The following is a 19,673-nucleotide window of genomic DNA, read 5'->3' as shown; positions in this document are numbered from 1 at the left end:
ATTTTAGGAAAGACAAAAGCTACTGTACTATTGCTTATTTAATTCAGAACAGTAGGCAGGATGTTTTGAATTATCAGAGATTGAAAGAGAAAGTCACAAAGAGATTAATAGAAAAACTAGAAAGACAAAAACATCAAATGAAATACCAGGAAATGAAATATTTTTAATAGGGTTACTCTGTCATTGGTTACACAAGTAATCAAATACATTGGCAAGTGATTGAGTTTAAACAAGGGTGTAGGCTTCAACAGATTCTTTCTAGGGTTAATCACTAGTTAACCTGGCAAGATGAACATGCTGTTTAAAAAAAAAAAAAAAACGATAAAAAAATTCCTTGTTAATTATATGCTGCAAGTGCTCTTACTTCCTGCTGCTTCACCTAATCCCACAGGTGCAGGTCGTTTCTTTTACCATTCACTGGTAGGTGGATTCAACTCCACAGTCATTTTTCAGAGCAACAGATTTAGATACAGAAGCTGCTGCTTAACCTTTCACTAGAGGTTAACAATACTCCAAAAAAACACTGTCATGGTGCCTGTTTAACAAGGAGACAAATTTATAAATACACTATTCCAGTTTCAAAGAGAATCCAGAAGCTACAGTATAACTGACATAATTTGAAAGCACATGACTTTTTCCCTAGAAAAGCTCGCCTGCAGCAACAAATCAAAAGTAATGCCATATTGTCTTAATTTCGGAGAGTTCAAGTGTTTACAGATGAAAGGTCTGCAACAAGTGCTACTCCTCCTAATGTTTCCCTATGGTTGGGGAGATTTAGCTTGGTTTTTGTGTTCTGCTTCTACAATGGAACAGCTTGTCACAATCTCAGTAGAAACCACACATATTTGTAAATACTTAAGTTATGTTTATTCTCACTTCATCGTTCAAAAGAGACTGTTACTTAGCAGAGCATATTAAACATACCCATGTTTCTGGTGTTACTGAGAAAAAAAATTAGTTTTATAAGGATTGGTATCATGAAAGTGTTCATTCCTCAGGAGCTTAAAATGGACTTCTTACTATACCCGTCCAAGAACAAAATTCTCCTGATTTTATTGTAATTCATATTTGAGTACTTTTTTGACTGAAGGAAGGCATTTTCAACTGAAGCCCTTAGCTGCAAAGCAGCCATGAGTGAGAAGGGGGCTCTGGGGAAGAATATGGGAGCCCCATGTTAACATTCTACCACTACACTGAAGAGAAGGTTGGGGTGATTTCCCTGACTTTGAAGGAAATCGCTCCTCTCTGGATACAGTTAAATATCACTGCCAGAAGTGACTTATCCCCGGTGCTCATCATTAAGGCTACGTTTTAGTCACGGGTATTTTTAGTAAAAGTCATGGACAGGTCACGGGCAGTAAACAAAAATTCACGGCCCATGACCTGTCCATGACATTTACTAAAAATACCTGTGACTAAAATTTGGGCGGGGAGCAGAGGAGCACAAGCGCCGGCTACCACAGCTCCCATTGGCTGGGAAACACAGCCAATGGGAGCTGCAGGGGTGAGGCCTGTGGGAGTGGGCAGTCTAGAGCCCCTCACAGCCTCTCCACTGCGTAGGAGCTGCAGGGCCATGCCAGTGGGAGCCCCACCCCCTGGCACCCCCAAACCACCTGCCCCATCTCCCTTCCACACACCCAAACTGCTGCTGCTGGCCCAGGAGCTGCCTAGCTCGGGCAGCCCCTGAGCCAGCACCAGCCGCTGCAGAAGTCACATGACTTCCGTGACAGACTGGCAGCCTTACTCATAATTGTTTGGCTTTGGAAATGATCAGATGGCACCAAATAGCAGAAATTAAAAAAATTATTGTGGTAGATACCCTTGGAACCCCCTACAAGGTCTTCATTCCCCCCACTTCACTCTCATACTTCAAACTATATTATCTGTGCACTTAATTAGTTTGCAAGATAGTACTGCACCCCTATGTGATTGTTTTTAAGGAAATGATTTTTCCCTACTCTTTCTTTGTCTTTTTAGATGGCAAGTTCTTCAGAACAAGCACTGCACCTTCTTTTATGTCAGAAAAAGAGCGTAGCATGTTCTGGGTGCTACCAGAAGCAAATACAAATAATGTATGCTAATTCTTTTTAATAATTATTAATAGGAGTAATAAACTGCTATCAATGCTGCTACTATTCTCAGTCCAGGGCTTTCAACACATCTTTTTGCTGTTGCTTTAGCTAGTGCACCGATACCATGCCCATGACCAATAAGTGTTTCTTTGTAAAAGCCACATACCACAAATGTTCAATGCTTCCAAATGCAAATTCCCTGTGACAAGATGCTCCTCCCCCCTCCTTCGAAAAAGGCTTTTTAAAATGGAGAGAATTATTTTTGTAGTTGTTGATTTAAGCAGGAGTGGAAAAGGAGATGGTTCATGGCAGGTATGGATGAAAAGGGTTTGGTTGGGTTATATTTTATCCTTGAAAAGCTGAATGACTGGAAGAACAGATTGGCAATCAGGAGATTGCTGTAGATATACAACTCAAAGCTAAAAGTTAAGACCTCAGCACATCAGTGATGCACAGGAGAGAACGCAGAATTATTTTGCTAACAATTCTTAATGCTGCCTTAATGTCAAAGGCCGACAACTATATCACAAACAGGGAGTCAGGTATTTTAGCATCCCAAAGCAGCTACAATCCACATATGCAAGAGGTACAATAAAACAAACAAAAACCATATAAGCATCATAATAATATACTTACCTCAAAGAGTGCTTGATTAGCTGCTTAAACAAATTTCAAAGGCAACTAAATAGATACAGTTTAGTATTTGGACCTCAATGTGTTACATAGGAAAGAACTGAAGGTTGGAGACTGGACCACAAAATAGGGTGAGTAGTAGCAGAAATGCTAAAGACAAGGAATATGTAAAGGAACATCTGGAAGAAAGGCTTCTAGCCTATCACTGCATCTCTGGATTTCTCAGCTCTTTCTTTACAACTGCAACTCAGCTGTTAAAGACAACTCTGCAAATTTAGTAAATACCTGAAAGGGGCCAACTTGTGACCCACACAATAGATTATAAACTACTTTCACTTAGTTTAAATACCAAAGCAAAAGTAAGAACACTGTGTCTAATTTCTTAAGACAATGTGAAGCAGTGCAGAAAAAGACTGCAAAACAGCACCTATTGCTAAGGGTTCAGTTTGATTGGAATGTTATTCTATTATGTACATTGAAAGGAAACCTGGACGTTCAGAAAACTCAATGTCTGACTATATAATGGAGCACAAGCTGGGAAAGTAAAATGTTGCACTGATTTATCATTACTGGAGTCTTATTACCAGCTTTGTTAATCCTTTCTACCAATTTAAGATGCTAACCAGTAGATAATTATAAGTATGTATCTTTAAATTCATAACCCAAACATATCCAGTTCCAGTCAACTCTAGTAGGCCAGAGTTGGTATGTAGGGTAGGCCTATTCAACAAATTTTGGGACCCCCATTCCCAAACATACCCAACCTCTATCTGCTGTGATCCCATCACTGTGTGTGGCGTGTTGTGCTGTTTTCTTGGAGTATCCCGTCGTAGCTGATGTACGAGTGTCAGTTTGTTTCAGTGAGTCTTCTTGTATGAACATACACCAATGAGGGATCCGCAAACGCGTCCGCACGTTGGGCAGATCTGACCACATGTTTTTACCATGGCCTGGTTTCTTCGCTCATGCTTCTCTCTGGCTTTTTCTGTTCTGCTGTTCTGGATAGCTTTAACTGCAGACCAACAGGTCTGCCTCCATCCTGATATATCGGCGGCAGCAGCTTCCCATGTACATCACTAGTTACAGGGCCAGTCTTAGTATTTGGGGAGAGGGTCAACTAAACGGGCTAAACAACCCAAACACCACCAATAATATAAATGTATGTGTATGAAATGATAAAGGTGGAGGGGAATCCTCAGGTCACACCAGCCTCATGCTGCAGAAAAGGCATAGCCTAGTTTATTGTTTGGGAGATGTGCATAGTTCACAACATTTGAACTCTTGTCCTGAGACACTCAACCCTAGGCCCCTATTCAGAACAGCATTAATGACTTCAGTTGGACTTAAGTATATGATCAAAGTGAAGCACATGTTTAAGCATTATCCTGAACAGGGAGTCTGGTGGCACCTTAAGAAGGTGCATCCGAAGAAGTGAGGTTTTTACTCACGAAAGCTTATGCCCAAATAAATCTGTTAGTCTTTAAGGTGCCACCAGACTCCTTGTTGTTTTTGTAGATACAGACTAACACGGCTACCCCCTGATCCTGAACAGGGATACTTTGCTGATTTGGGGTCCTAATGATCAGTCACATTTTCAGAGAAATCCTTGCAACCTAACGTACTAGATTTTTTAAAAATGAAAGCACATCGACCCCCCAAAATGAGGTCACACAACTGCAGGCCTGAAAGGCAGGTACTTGAAGTTGTCAAGCAGCATCTGGTCATCTTCTGAAAGTGGTGAACCATTCAAGAGAGAGGTCTAGCTCTGCTGTGATCAACACTGTCCCTAAGGGTGAAAGGTGACAAAGGTGTTTTTGTGCTACATTTGTGCTCCCCCAGTCCCTGCACTTCTGGATACTGATTTGGCCATTGATGTAAGTTAGAGAAGCCTCAGGGCTGCTCAAATTTACAGTTGTCTGCAATAGCCCCCAAGCATAGCATTGAAAGATCACTGTATGCTCAGGCACAGCTCTTACGCTGTGAGGACCAGAGAGGGGTGGTATAAAACCAAGGCTCGCTAATTGGTGAGGGGAAGGTCCCTCTATAAATGCTTCCCCTCATTAATCCTTCAAGACTCCTGGAGATTACAACAGCCTCCTCACTGGCTTTCCTGGCGCGAAAAACTCCCTGCTGGCAAACTACCCAGTAGTCTTTAAAACGTCCTCCTTTCACACGTATTGTTCCTTTTCAAAGATTTCACTTTCTGTCAGCTGCAGGGCTCGCACAGACGCTGAGGCGACTAAACGGCCATTCTGAGCTTTACATATCACCCCTGCTGCAGGACATTTGATCAGAGATAATTCCTGTGGCATCTATAAAAGATGTAGCACTATAACGGAGAGATTTATGTTCTGCCATGTAGATTTACTTAGAGGCTGGTTAGTCCATGCTGCTCCTGCTTCGTGTAGGATGATAGCGGGTCAATCTGACCCAGGGAGGGGGGAATCCAATGGACTCACTTGTGGCTCTTCCCTCAGCTCATCCCCCACACCTAGCAGTATAGAGTCACCTTAGGGTGCAAATCCTGGCCCTATCCTGTGGCCTACTGGAACCACACTGGTTCAGCTGCATCTTGGTTTCTCTGTGACTGTGGAGGATGGGGGGAGAATTTGGATCCCAAACAGAATTCAATTTATTATATATTTGAAACTACATCAACCTTAAAGCAGCATTTCTGTCTGCCTTGTAAGCCTCACGCCACTTTTTTAACCAATCACATTCTGAACATGAAGAGCGGGATTCAAAAGTGCTCAGTCTTGGCCCCACTCTACTCAAATTGAAGTCAATGAGAGTTTTACTATTGACTTCAATGAGAGCAGAGTTAGGCCAATGCTGAGAGCTTTTGAAATCTCTTTTCCATATCTGGTCTAAATAAATAGGAGCTCTTTTCATTTGATCTAACAGAAGTCTATGAATTTCTAATTTTTTAAAGACATCTTCCACAGGCATTTGCCTAGCTTCTGAAGTACCTTTCCAAAGATCTTATTTAGGCATTCCCCAAGCATGAAATATTGCCAGCATAAATTGTGTTTAATCTGGATTTGGTCTGAGGTCATCATTTTGAATGGAAGACAAATTGCATGTTTTTGATAAAACATAGGGGGTAGTTCTAAGATTCAGAAAAAGAAAACATCAGCCAAACAAAATAAACACCAAGAAATAATATTAAGAGAGAAATGTCATAATTTGTTATAGTATGTGCAAGTTAGGCAGAAATATAAGACAAAGGTAATGAAGTAACCTAAAACAGTTCCACAAGTTTGGTAAGGATTTTCCTTTTATTGAGGCTTTCTGTTTTTTGGGGTTGGGGTGGGGGTGTTAATTTGTTTTTTTAATTTTATGAATTACTGTAGAAAGTGACTTGTAGGCATTAGATTTTTGGGGTATAAAACTGTTTAAAGGATTTCTACCTGCAACTTCAGATATATTTGCAGTTCTTCTGTAACTTGTATTTCTTATTTCTTGTAAGCATCAATAAGGACATAACATTTTAAAAGAGGTATTATTAATATTAGGCTAATCACACTTATTACTATGTTTGGAAGCCAAGATTGTCTAAGAATTCTATCAGAGGGATATAAGTTATAAGTAACATAGGGCCTTGTAAAAAAGAATGGAGGGTCATTTAAATTAGTTTAATATTGTTTCTCAGATAACTTCTATGCTTGTTTCGAAAAAATATTTAAAATATATTTAATGGATAATAAATAGAGCAGTTGACTTTTGTTTCTACATTAAACAGAGCTTAACCAACATCCCTTACTCACATACGTAACCCTTACTCATGTATGTTGCATGTAGCCCCAATAGAGCTGCAGGCATAAATAAGGGTTACTCATCTGAATAAAGGCTGTAGGATCAGGCTTTTGTTTACAAGTAAGGAATTTATCAACAGTGATATCAGAAGATGATGCTTGTACATACAGTATCCAATTGTTTAAATGTAACTGATCATACACATACAAACAATATATCCAAATGATGAAATCTCCCCTATGATCAAGCTCCTAGGTTACAATTCTCAGTCTTCCCACAACTGAAAAAGTGCATTGAGAATAAGCTTTGCTTTGAGAGTTAGCTGTTGCGAGAGGGAAATGAGTTGCCCTCTAAGGGTTGTGATGACTGTTTTAACCACTCTGTGTAAAGCTACAGTGAACCTCTATGAGAGATCATAATGACAACAATGAAAAATGTAAACTAAGAAAAACTATATCTATTTGTGGATTGTGCCTAATACTAGAAACAAGTGAAATTTAAAAAAAAGTCATACTTACAGGAACATCAACATATTTTGCAGCTGCTTTCACCTTTAAAAAAATTAAAAATAAGAAACAAATACTGTAAGTAGTAATTATTAGGATTATATGTAGTTTTAAAATTGATAGTTGGTTAATAATTCATATACTTACAGTGAATGAAAGTATTGATGAGAAGAATGTGCCTTCATCATATCTTGATAGTTTAGACAGCACACCTTCTAACACTGAAACAAACTACACAAAGACACAGTATAAATATTTATATACATACAGTGTCTTGTTAATTATTAAAGATGGGAAAGTGAATACCTTCTCCTGTTTGCACTCTGTAACAGAACACTGTAGCCTGAAAATCTGATCATTTTCTCCATCTCTCAATGAGCTGAAGTCATAGGAAGTACTTAGTTTCTCAGTTTCATCTATAAACAAAACTGATGGAAGTCACTGCTTCCAATTGCTTAAAACAACTCAGAAATAGGGGGGAAAAGCAAACCAACCAACCATCAAAACAAAAAATTCGTGTCCCACTATACATTCATACAGAAATACAAACACTTTTATTATTTTTTAAGACCACATTTAAGAATGTGGCACAAAAGGAAGTAGAAAGTTATGGGCAGCCATGGGAACTTCATTCATGCTGCTGTTGGAAATTGTTTTTAAAATGGCATGGTGGTAGGAATTAAGGATCAAGTGCAACGGTTACGTTTAAATGTCCTGACATTCAATATTTTTCTAATGTTTAAAAGGGAGATGAAATTAACCAAAGCTGATTTCACTGGTTTGTGTATTAGCAGCACCACTGATTACATCTGCATTGCTCTAAGAACAGTGTTTGTTACCGAACTGCTACTGAAGAACCAGCTAAGAATCCGAAAATATAAGACCTGAATCTTGGATCTACTATGACCACTTTGCTCCACTCTGCAATTGGAAAGAGACCATAAACCTGGTGGATCTGGCACCTGTGATTCTATGAGTGCCATGGCACAGTCATAGCATAAAGCCACCTCTGCCAAACACGGAGTCCTGCATACAAATTGCAGGCATAATGTTTACATAGGTTATGAAAAAATTAACTTAAACCAAACTAAACAAACCCACCTTCATGTATTAGATTTAGTTGATCATGTCATTTATGACATCATGTACAAGAAAAAAAGAACATGTAACAATTGCTGAGAAAAAAATAGACACACAATGTAGCTCCATTACTGGTTAATTATTGCATATGTGCATGCTCACTGGTCATATGTTAATTGCCTCATGACATATGTAAAGAATGTTGTAAAAAGTAACTGTTTGCTGCCTGAATACTCATTCTCAGAACCAAGGAGTAGCTCTTTATGAGTGTGAGGACAGGAAAAAATTCCATCTGGCATGCTGTTAATGGGCAGTATCACGGTGTCACAACAGTGTCACCTTCCCTTCTCCTTATGAGAAACTGAGAGCATCACCTTACAATAAAACCTGCTCCCAACAGTTCAAAGAGCAAGAGTAAGTGCAGAACTACACTCGTCACCTAATCTATTCATTCACATTTATAAATGATTTATCATCACTGTAGGATCCAAGAGCTGTAGTTGGATTACAAATGCATTGGGCTACTGGAGGGGATGGAAGTTGTATTTTTCTCTGCTCTGGGTATAATCAGGGTCCTGGCCTTAGATGGGATGCCAGTTCTCTGCCTTGCTATTACATGCCAGTGAGTAACCATTGCTTGCACACTGCAGTACTCTTACAATACTCATCTTATTCAGAAGGATTCTTTCTGCAAAATGTTAGTCAATATTATTCTGAAAAGACCCATTGCTGGAGGGACTGATCTCAGAAACAAACACCAGGCCCATGTTTTCAGCACTAATGTTATTAAAACCAGTATATTAAAAGAATGCATTGAAATCCCAAAGAAATCCAGTTAAATACAGGGCTTAGTTATGAGGCTGGTGATTGTGTCTTTAGCTGTTTCCTGTGATCTCTCTACGTAGACCTGAGGGACTATATAAATACTTCTGAGTATACTTTGCATTTTCAGGTCTTCTGGGGTTGTCAGGATGAGACACTGAGATTGCTTTGTTTCACTGCTCTGTATTATTCATGTGATTTGTTTAACATTTTAGCATGGTAAATCTTTGTGAAATTAGCAATTTAATCTTTACTATGTGAAATCTCATTGAAATAAAAAGGTATCAGCAGCCTTTTCATTTCTGTAGGAAATCATTACAGATAAAAGCAATTAGTAAAAGGTAAATATTCTAATCAACAAGGTTTACTTCCCTGTCAAAAATATAATACAGTGATGATAACTCAAAATAGTGTGATTGATTAATACCATCTTTGGATCCAGCACATAAAAGAATATGGATGTTATAACGACAGCTGTTGGTTCTTGCTGATCAAGAATAACAATGATATATCAACTTTGCTTTGAATCTTCAGTCTTTGTCCCTTGAATGGAAGCAACCAATACAATTTGCTGATGTCACTGGGCATCTAAGCTCTGTATTCCAATAGGAAGAGATAGTTAGGCTTTCAGTGATCAGCCAATCACAAAGAAGATTGCTTCCTCCCAGTTTCCTAGGCTTCAGCATCCTCTAACAGTATCAATGCTGCAGTAAAATGTATCTAAAAATTCCCTTCATATCTAACTGCCACAGCAATTGAAGTAGGCAATCTTAGGTCAAGATTTGCAAGGTTATGCTGTCAGGATGACATATTAGGAATTCATGACTGTTGCTGCAAAATCACGAAAGGCAACCCATCTCCACATTATGGAGATGCTGGTCGCTGTTCCATAATTAAGGATGAGTTTTGCGCTTAAAAAAGGGGATTTAACATCTTTGTTATATATGAAAAATACAGGCTATCCTTCCCAAATTACAACACTTTCCTTTACAATATAGAATTATTTTTTTAAGAATTTATAAGTAAACTCATTAAATATGTTAGGGACAAAATTAATTAAAAATGTGACCTTTAAGAAATTGAGCTACCTGTTTTGGACCTTTTTTGTCTCATATTACCTTAAAAATGGAACAACATAGACTTCAAACTTCTCACATAGTTTACACTCAACTGAAATCTTGTGCATATTAGCCATATTAAAAGAATTGTTCCTAAAGATAGGAATGACAGGAGACATTAGATATGGGTTTAATCAGGCCACAACTTTATTATTAGACAGATGTCTGGGACTAACCCGGCGGATAAAATATGTGCAGTGCAGGTGCAAAATTTATGTTCCTCCAGCAGATTCCCTGCCGGGACCTTACCAACTCCAACCAATTTTGGGGGTGAGGGGCTTCCACAGCTCTCCCCCTATTTGTTCAAGTCCCTCCAGCAATTTCCTTGCCGGGACCTTACCACTTCCAGCCAATTCCGGGGGGTGGGTCGGAGGGGGCCTTTCACCAGCACCAGTTCCCCCCCATTTCATCCAGGTCCCTCCAGCAATTTTGTTGCTGGGACCAGGTTCCACCAGCAATTCCCTTGCCGGGGCCTTACTGACCACCCCCCCCTCATAAGAGGGGTTAAGGTGGACTATAATGATGGTGGGGTTGGCTCTCGCCTATACCAATCATAGGAGTCTCCAACTCCCCCCAGCTTGCTCAATTACCAAGCATCTCTCATTAATTCGTTTTTCAAGCCATTTTTTCATTCTTTTGTGCCTTAATTTATGGAGTACCTGCACTGAACATCCGCTATACACTTAAATAAAGAGTTGCAACATATGGCCTACCGCCTGTCATGCCCTGCATGAACAGAGCCTACCTGAACCTGCTGCGAGGAAGGTGAATCCCCCCACACACACTGCACCTGGCCAATATGGTAGTAAGGGAAAAATTCCTTCCCAGCTCTCCTTAGTGGGGCGGCTAGTGTAATGCCCACAGCAGACATAGCTAAACACCTTGCATATTTGTGACCTAATTAGGGAGGGAGAGTGGGTGCTGCCCAGCCTGTTCTGAGTGAAGAGGGAAGGGACCAGGCCCAGCTAACCTTTTTAAACCCCTCATTCCTAGGTGGTGAGTCATTCACCATGCTGATTGCTCTTTCAGCAGCTTTACATCTCCCCTTCTCCCCCAAGCCAGAAAGCATTGCCTTCTTCTCCCAGCCAGCCAGTCAAACTCCTCCCTGCTTAAGTGAAGGGTGCAGATTCACCTGCTCCTCTCAGTGGTGTTCTTTGCCTCCTGAGAGTCTGAGGTGACTATTTTTCCTGAGCACATCTCTCTTTCAATCAAATTGGAAATAATAACAGGCTGTGTCTATTTTTAAAGGAAGTAGCCTTAACTGTGCGCAACCTGTGACCTCACTCTACTTGAAAACAATTATTTAAGACTGATATTTCATTCCTTCAAATAATCAGAAAAATCAAATGGCATATTCTCTTTGTGTTTCTTGTTTCATGTTCATGTATGAGACTTAATAATTAAAAAAGGAAAACTAAGGAAATTCCCAGCCAAAAATATGTTAAGATGGAGCTAAAATTGAAAGTACATATCAGTAAATTGGGGTAAAATAAATGACAGAGACATTGTAATTATCCCCCCTGGAAAAAAACTGCTTTATATACCAAGAAAATCTCAAGAGTTAAGGTTAAATTTAAAAGAAAGCAAATATGCACTCTCAACCTTAAATCCATTTGAATGTAATTTTTGTTTGGGAGTATGTACCAGGGTTAGGAATGATGGGGCTATATTCAGCAAAACTGGTGCAAAGCTTCTTGTCCTCTGCTGAAGAGTCATCCTTGCAAAAGGTAGGCAAGTGTTACAGCTGCTGTCATGCAAGGGTTTGCCACCTGGAAGGGTGGACAGTATCTTTAATTTCTTCCAGGGCTCCAAGAAGTTAATTAGAGGGAGTCTGTAAAACCAGTGAATCAGTAGATCCCCTAACTGCCCATGTCAGGTCCCTTTCCTGGCTTGTGATATACACTTATGATGAGGTGGCTGGATACTTATGCTCCTGCTTTGATACTAAAGTTGTGGCTACTTTGTGATTGCAACCTAGCCACCGGGCAGAGGTTCCACCATAGCAACTTCCATTAGGTTATACTATGATGAGTTTAGCCCATGAGCTAAAAAAACGCTAAGAAAGCAAAATGTAAAAGTTACATTCACAGGACATTAGCAAATAGGTTATGCTGCAAGTTTGACCTTATATAGGCCCTGATTCAGCAAGGCACTTAAGTATGTGCTTAAATCCATTCTTACATACAAATGATTTACATGAAGTTGGTTATTTATTTATTATTATTATTATTTATTGTATTATAGTAGCATCTAGGAGCCCCAGTCATGGACAAGGAGCTATACAAATATAGAACAAAAAGACAGTTCCTGCCCTAAAAAGTTTACAATCTAAGTATAAGCCAAGAAATAACAGTGTTGGTCAGCAGTGGCCTCAACACACCAGCAACCTAATTGTTAAATGCTTTGCTGAACTGGAGCTGTAAAACTAAAATGAAATAATGATAGTAATATTCAGCACTTATATAGCATTTTGCATGTTGAAGACAAGAAATAATAATTAATCAACCTGTTGTGTCAGAGTGTCTCCACTAGTGCACAAGCAACATTTTGGGGGTCACCTACTTGTCTTGCAAAAACCCCTATTTGGGCATGAAATGGATATTTGTTCATGCAGGTTGGGTTATTACATACCCAAGTACACTATTTATGTACACAGATTCAGGTTTAGTGAAAGAGTAGCTAAAAATTGGGATCTAAATGTCTAATGGTGTGTGTGTGTGTGTGTGTATGGTGTGTGCATCTTAAACCACTTCAGCACTGTTAAGAAACTAGAGAGAGAATAGTCACTGTTCTCAGCTTACTTTCCTGTAAGCTAACATTATTTTCATAGCTGTGGGAATATTATCAATTGTGCTTCTGTTTTGGCATTAAAAGGTGCAATGTAAATAGAAATTCTTGGTAAAGAAAACCAGCTATGTTAATTTCTGCCCCCCATCAAAATAGCAAGTAATTTGTCGACGACAAAAAGACAAAATCTGTGGGAAAGAAAAATCTTAGTTCAAACTTCTGTAATGAGTATAAATAAAGGAATGAACCACTCTAAATTCCACAATGTTTTAAATACTTTGCATGCTAGAATATTTTAAACATAGTTTCCAGGGATAAATATAGTGCTAGTGGATTAAATATTTTAAAATGAAAAGTAGTTAAATATTAAACTTTCAAACTTAGGACGAACTTTCTTAATAAAGCAAATTTTCTTCTTACACATAAATCCAAGTACTTTTTCCATGATTTTGAGAATTTCTCGTGTCACATTTGCTAACTATAATAATAAATGTCTTTTTATATAATAGCGTATTCCCTTTATAGATGAAGCCTTGGGCAGTGGCCTTGAATATCTTGTAAGAAGTTACAGAAAAAATGTTAATGAGATGTTGGGTGAGAGTCTTCTTTCCTTCTTCTCTGGGGTACAACATTACCCTTTTATACCTTGTCTACACTAAACTTTTTATGGGAAATCACCTGCTGCTGCATTACCACCAATGTATCAATGGCATCAATCAGTGGCATCAATGATACAGTGGTAAACATGCCTGTGCCCCGTCTACACTAGTGCTCCCATCACTGCTACTGCTGGTGGAGATACACCAATGACATAGTGGGAGTTATATCAAAAAAGGCAAATGTAGACACAATGTTAGAGGTTTCAATTCCCCATCAGCTTCAAATGACTACTTCATTGGCATACTTTTGGTCATCAGTTCATTTCAGAATGGAAGTATAATCCAATGAAATACAACTCCCAGAATCCAGTTGTGCTGCCTGCAGCCTCAATAAACTTTCTTTAAAATAAACACTGATTTTGCAAATTTTTCTGCTTTGATTGGCTACGTTACTCAGAACTCTCCTTCCATTGTCTACAACAAATATTGCCATCGCAGCTTCTGACTCCATTCTATATGCCCACCACCTAGTCTCAAATATTAAATATACTTCAATTTAAAAAAGAATTACTTTTACGGGAGTTCTCTCTCTCTCTTTACATACAAACATTTACTGGAGAGATGAGTCCTCAGTGAGGACTAACTTCATGTAATGCTTCCACTTGTAAAGTTCAGCCATTTTAAAATTATGTATGCATCCAAAATATTTAAATCTCTTTACAAGAGAAAAAATAATATATTTTTGTGCTTTCACATAATCCAACCATGGGTGAACAAATTTTGCTCAAATTTCCAAAAAAAAAGTCCATCTTTAGCTTATGCCCAAGTATGACAGATGTTGGTTAAAAGGAAAAAAAATTCAGGAAGTTGTGAGCAAGAGAAGACAAAGTCATAATGGAGGTCTGTACAGTATTCTTTCTTGGTTCCTCATTAATCAATTAAAGTACCATATATTTATAAATCTTTTATCCTAATCTTGAAAAGCTGACAGCTCTGCTATGCATTAGCTGTTTAAAGTGCACAGATGTTGTATTTAAAACAGGAGAACATTTATTTTAAAAGCTATATTCTTTCCCAATACAATTTGCTGTTTTCTTTACTATTCGTGGAACTGTCTGTGGTTGAGGGTGTCCCTCCCCCTCTTACTGTGTATTTTGTGAAGCACTTTAGGATCCTAAGTGGTGCTACAATAATAAAAATATTATTTAATCTTGCTGCACTTAAAAACATCCTATAAGTATTTAGCATAAAGGAAAAGTCAACAAAAATGTTATTCAGATTTTTTGTGTGGTCCCTCTCTAAATTGAAAAGTGATTTAAATAGTATTTAAAAGTGGACAGAAAGTTTTCTTTATGTGCACATTGAAACAAGCAAGGAAATAAAGACACAATTGATGAAGACAATGTTAATGCACTCAGAGATACAATGTTAATATACTCAAAGATGTTAGTACTACTGGCTGCCAGTAGTCATGAAGGAGCTGCAATATAAACAAAAGAGAAACTACTCTGATTAGCAAACTACTCAGAAAACTTTCTCCAGATGAGGGTCTAACTAATTTAATTCTGTAACATTGTGATAAATTGGATGATCGCTATTTACAAATCATATTTGTCCAATCACACTGTAGAAAATATAGAATGAAATGCATTCTGTTTAAGGACATTTCTCACAGCCCGTGATTTAAAATGTGTTTGCCATTCTACTACAAATCAAAATCTAAATATGTTTACCTTTGAAACGAGAAGTGAAATAATTTCTTTAACTGTTTCTTCAATTAAGTCATCTATTTTTGAATGGTATTGTTGCTGTGTTTTAAAAGACAAAGAAAGCATTAATGTGTATATGAACACAACACTTTTGTCATAAGTCATAAATTGTACAAAGCTGCTAACCCTGACAGATCAGATTCACTTAAAATTATCATTTTGAACATCAGAAGAACAAAACATTGAAAACGATCCACCCAATCAACACTTTCTTACATTCTGTGTTGAAAATTTTCCCATGTATACTGTTGAGTTAAGCAGCTAATAGGGTTATTATTTAGATGAATTGAGTTCTTATTCTTATTCAGGCGAAGGAATGTGAAGGATACTTTTTGTCTTCTCCTCTATAATTAAGGTGGCCATGTATTTTTTTTTCTAAAGGATTGGTATAGCTGGAGAAGCAAAAGGACTAGAAAAAGATTTAATTAATACAGCATTTCATGTCTGACAACTCTCATTCATAAGTTATTTTAAATGTCCTCTAGAAATAAAATGAGCTCCCAATTGTTCATTCTAAAAGGGCCTTTTTGTCAGCTTAGTGAGCTGCAGTTTATACAAACCTTACATTATGCTCAAGCAAGGACAAAATTAAAATTTCATCAACACAGCTGAATAGATGGTAACAAATTAATAGTCCACAGAAGGTATAATAAAACAGTCCTCATTCTCCATAGTTTTTCCCCCCTGCTTTTTCATGAAAAAAGATGTTTTTAAGTAGGTGCTATTTAAAATAAATCTGAAAGACTTTTATGCTTTCTTTAGATAATACTACAGAGTTCCATCGTGAAATTAACAGGAGCTAGGACTCCTATTCTGCTGTGAAGGGACATCAATTTAAATAGTAATTCTTCCTTTAAAAACATTTATCTGACAGCAAAGATTGTCCTCAATAGCCACTTCACAGAAAATGTGACTTGTAAAGACTAACCCTATCTTGATAATTCAAGGCTACTTGGAACAGCTAATAACATAATGCTTGGAGTAAAAGTACTGAGGTCAACATAAATATTAGCCTAGCTTAGCAGCTGTCAGATGAATAGTTTTCTAAGATGTAAGTTTTTGAAGGCCATTTTTCTTCTGTCTGCAAGTTTCCATACAAATCACAACATTAAATTGGATCTGCTTAATATGCTCAGGAAATGATTTTCCAAACAATAAATATTAACTGTATCCACATTCAAATTAAAGGGGCACAGGGGTATGTTATGTAACTTCTCAGTGCCCCAAGTACTTTTTTATTGCATGTTGAATCAATATTTTTTAAAAAATTCTCCCTTTAAAAATGCAAATAATTGAATATATGCCTCATGCAGATCTCAATGCACATCTCATTCACTCTGAAGAGTGAATGAACCTAATGCAAATACACAGAGAAGCTTTCTGTGGCTGCAATACGGACAAGTTGCTGGCCTTTGCCCTACATCCAAGGGGGAAATTATTAATTTTTTGAACAGCATAAAATTTTGATGACACTTTAAGGGCCCAATTCAGGCAAAATAGTCAGTGTCTTTTGTTGTTATGCAATCCCAGCAGAAGTATCCAAAAATTGCTTTATCACAGATGTCACCCCATTCCTCCTACACAATCTCCTCAACTTTAGTGCCACAGCTGACAGTTGCAGAGTTAACCAAAAGTTCATGCAAATGACCTCCACTTCTAATGCCCCAAATCCTTATGTTTTCATTTCCCTCCATTCTCCTGTCCCACTGCCATCCTGATCACCTATGATTTTGCAGGAATTGGGAGTTAATCTATTGCTGGCTAAAGTAACTCTCATAGGAATAAGTTGAGAGAAGAGAGCTCAGGCTACCCCAAGCATTCAAAAATCTTGATACAAGATCCTCAGAGAATGAGATATTATTTTTTAATAAAATAATTGGGGTTATTTTATTTACATCCTGGTTTTGGAACTTTTAAGGTTAATGTTTTCAAGTTTTTCTCTGCAACCATGACGGCTATAAATTATTTTTTTTTAAGCTGAGGTTCTCATGTAATCATTTGACTCCAGAAGCTGGAGCTTCAAGAGAAACATCAAACACTATAAACTTGCAATAAAACTGTGAGTGTTGGCAATGCTGCATGCATGATCCTTGCCCAACAGTCCAGTTTCTGAAATTATCTAGAAGAGATATTTATAACAACATTTGACCTCCACCTCTCCAAACTCTCCCTAGTGAGACCAATGGATAGTATAAAGGATTCTCTCTGAATGGATGAAGGAACTGAAAGTCAGAAAAATAACACACTTTTGGTCATTTAAAAATTCTTCCTTGGCTGATGTATTGTCCATTTAGGGGCTGGGAGGGTATTTTTTTTAATCACATGAGTTAACTGTGATTAATTGACAGCCCTAAAAATACTTATACTGCACTTGGCCACCTGTGCATTATTGCATTTGGAAAAGAGAGGAATTCTTTCCCAATTCCTGTGATGATGAGTTTACATTTTGAAGTTACACCTAAGCACACCTTGTTCAATATTATACTATAATCTTTATTATTTTTTTCTTTCATTTATGTGCACTTAAGTATCCTATTTTTTATTAAAATGCTGAAGCACATTGGACTAATATTTTTTATTGTTATCACTGATGAATCCCAAGTCTTTTTCCTTGGAGGGTCTTGGAAATCAATATCCCACCACTTTATGAATTTATACTACTATTGCCAGTGTGTACTTGTATTACATTTCCTCTGGTCTTTTACGGCCAAGCCACATGAAGTGTTTTAATCCTTCTGGAGTTAATCAGAATCCTTTCTGGATTGTATTAATCAAAATGACTTTGGAGTCATTGACAAAGTTCACCAACTTGCTATCCACCATTAATAAATATATTAAGAAGCATTAGCCTCAATACACGCCACTATTCAGTTTTTCCAGTTTAAGGAATAGTTGAAGAATAATGTCTGCCTTCTTTCCTTTACAAGCATGACAGGGTAATGAGAGTATATAATTTTGGAATATTTAAGAGAGTTTCCCGATCTGTAAATTGATTTTCTGTGAAGCATTCAACAATCTAGTTCAATAGCATTTCCTCTGCTGTTCAAACTAAGCTACACAGAGTGACCAACTCAAGTCTGTTTGTTTCTCCCTGCCCGGCTACAGCTCTCCTCCAGCCGCCTCGGTCCCAGCAATTTCTTCAGCTTGATTCTTCTGTAGCTGTTTATCATTCTCAAAATAAAAATGTTATTAGATAACGCTGAAAGTCCTACAGAATGTAAGTTACAATGTTTTAAAATAGGTTTAAAACCAATTAACTTCAATAACAAAAACTATTAAAAGCTGAAAAAGCTCCAGGGCTTGGCTTCATATACAGTGCTTCAGTGGGGCAACTGTACTGGGGCAACTGTGCTGCTGTAGCGCTTTAGTGAAGGCGCTACTATGCTTATGGGAAAGCATCTCCCATTAGCATAGTTTATCCACCTCCCCAAGAGGCGGTAGCCAGGTCAGCAGGAGAAGTTCTCCTCTTGATATAGTGCTGTCTACACAGAAGGTTAGGTTGGTATAACTATGTTGCTCAGGGGTGTGGATTTTTCACATCTGGCCTCAGATTCTCAAGTGCTTTGTTACAGAAAAAATGTTTCTTTAGGCTCCCAATCATTTGACAGGCTGAAACCACGGACTCTAAGGAGTAGCACCCATTGGACCTCAGTTCAGAAGGACAGAGAAGTGATAGCATTCAGCATCCAACAGCCCCAAGCGGCATCTGATGAGGTTAACAAGTCAAACTTGAAGCTCCTAGAAAAGTGATAAAAACTGCTAGGAAACACAGCTGTCTTTCTCTAATCCTTTTCCTTTCAACCCTTGAGATGGCTATACCCACAGCAGGATGGACTGGGAGTGCTGTTGGAGGACTTGCACTGTAGACTGATATGTAGAAAATATACAAGATTTTAACCACCTGGGTATGACATCACACAAACCCTTTCTAGAAAACTTGCCCACCCATGAATAAGGCATCTGACTATCTGAATGAATGAGCTCTACTTAAACAGAACAGAATGGTTCAGGCCACATCCAAACCATGCCAAACTTCTCCTTGTGGGTTTGAGCAGATAGACAAAAGCCAGGGCATGCATTTCTTGACTTATATGGTGAGAATTTCCTGAACTGGAGACTTCTTGAGATGATTTTGAGGACAGCTTCATTTTTATGACAAATCCGAAAAGACTCATTATAGGAAAGGGCCGTGATGTCTCCAAATTGTCTGACTGATGTAATCAGAATGAGAGGAAATCTAAAAGAACTGTGGTCACGTGTTTGAAAGGGAGAAAACAGAGAGAATTAGAATCTAATTTAGACTGCAAACAGAGGAACTACATGGTCAAATTTTGGTTTCAGGTGAGACAGTACCCTAACAAAAAGTTGGTAAAGGGTTAATTTAATTCCCCCACCTCCTCTCTGATTACCTTGAGAGTGGCCTTACAAAAATGATTTTCCAGACTGTGATGAAGGACCTTGACTTAGAAGGAAGAAAGAAAACACAGGACAAGGTAAAGGGTGATTTGAAGGTTGAGGAGGACAATACCAA

At 38.1% G+C, this 19,673-nt stretch overlaps 1 protein-coding gene across 14 annotated transcripts in view; it reads right to left on the bottom strand.

Annotated features, from left to right (window-relative positions):
• CADPS2 (calcium dependent secretion activator 2) overlaps positions 1–19,673 on the bottom strand; it is a 568,361-nt gene that overhangs the window by 33,867 nt on the left and 514,821 nt on the right. For all 14 annotated transcript variants that reach the window (XM_065555914.1, XM_065555920.1, XM_065555939.1 and 11 more), the window contains 3 exons: positions 15,107–15,181; positions 7,115–7,198; positions 6,980–7,012 (listed from right to left, as the gene is read on the bottom strand). In XM_065555914.1, coding sequence (XP_065411986.1) covers positions 6,980–7,012; positions 7,115–7,198; positions 15,107–15,181 — 192 coding nt within the window. The remainder of the gene's footprint in view (positions 1–6,979; positions 7,013–7,114; positions 7,199–15,106; positions 15,182–19,673) is intronic.

This window comes from Chrysemys picta, chromosome 1, assembly GCF_011386835.1.
Source record: "Chrysemys picta bellii isolate R12L10 chromosome 1, ASM1138683v2, whole genome shotgun sequence".
Taxonomy (NCBI): Eukaryota; Metazoa; Chordata; order Testudines; family Emydidae; genus Chrysemys; species Chrysemys picta.
This window is presented reverse-complemented; position numbering and strand designations above follow the sequence as displayed.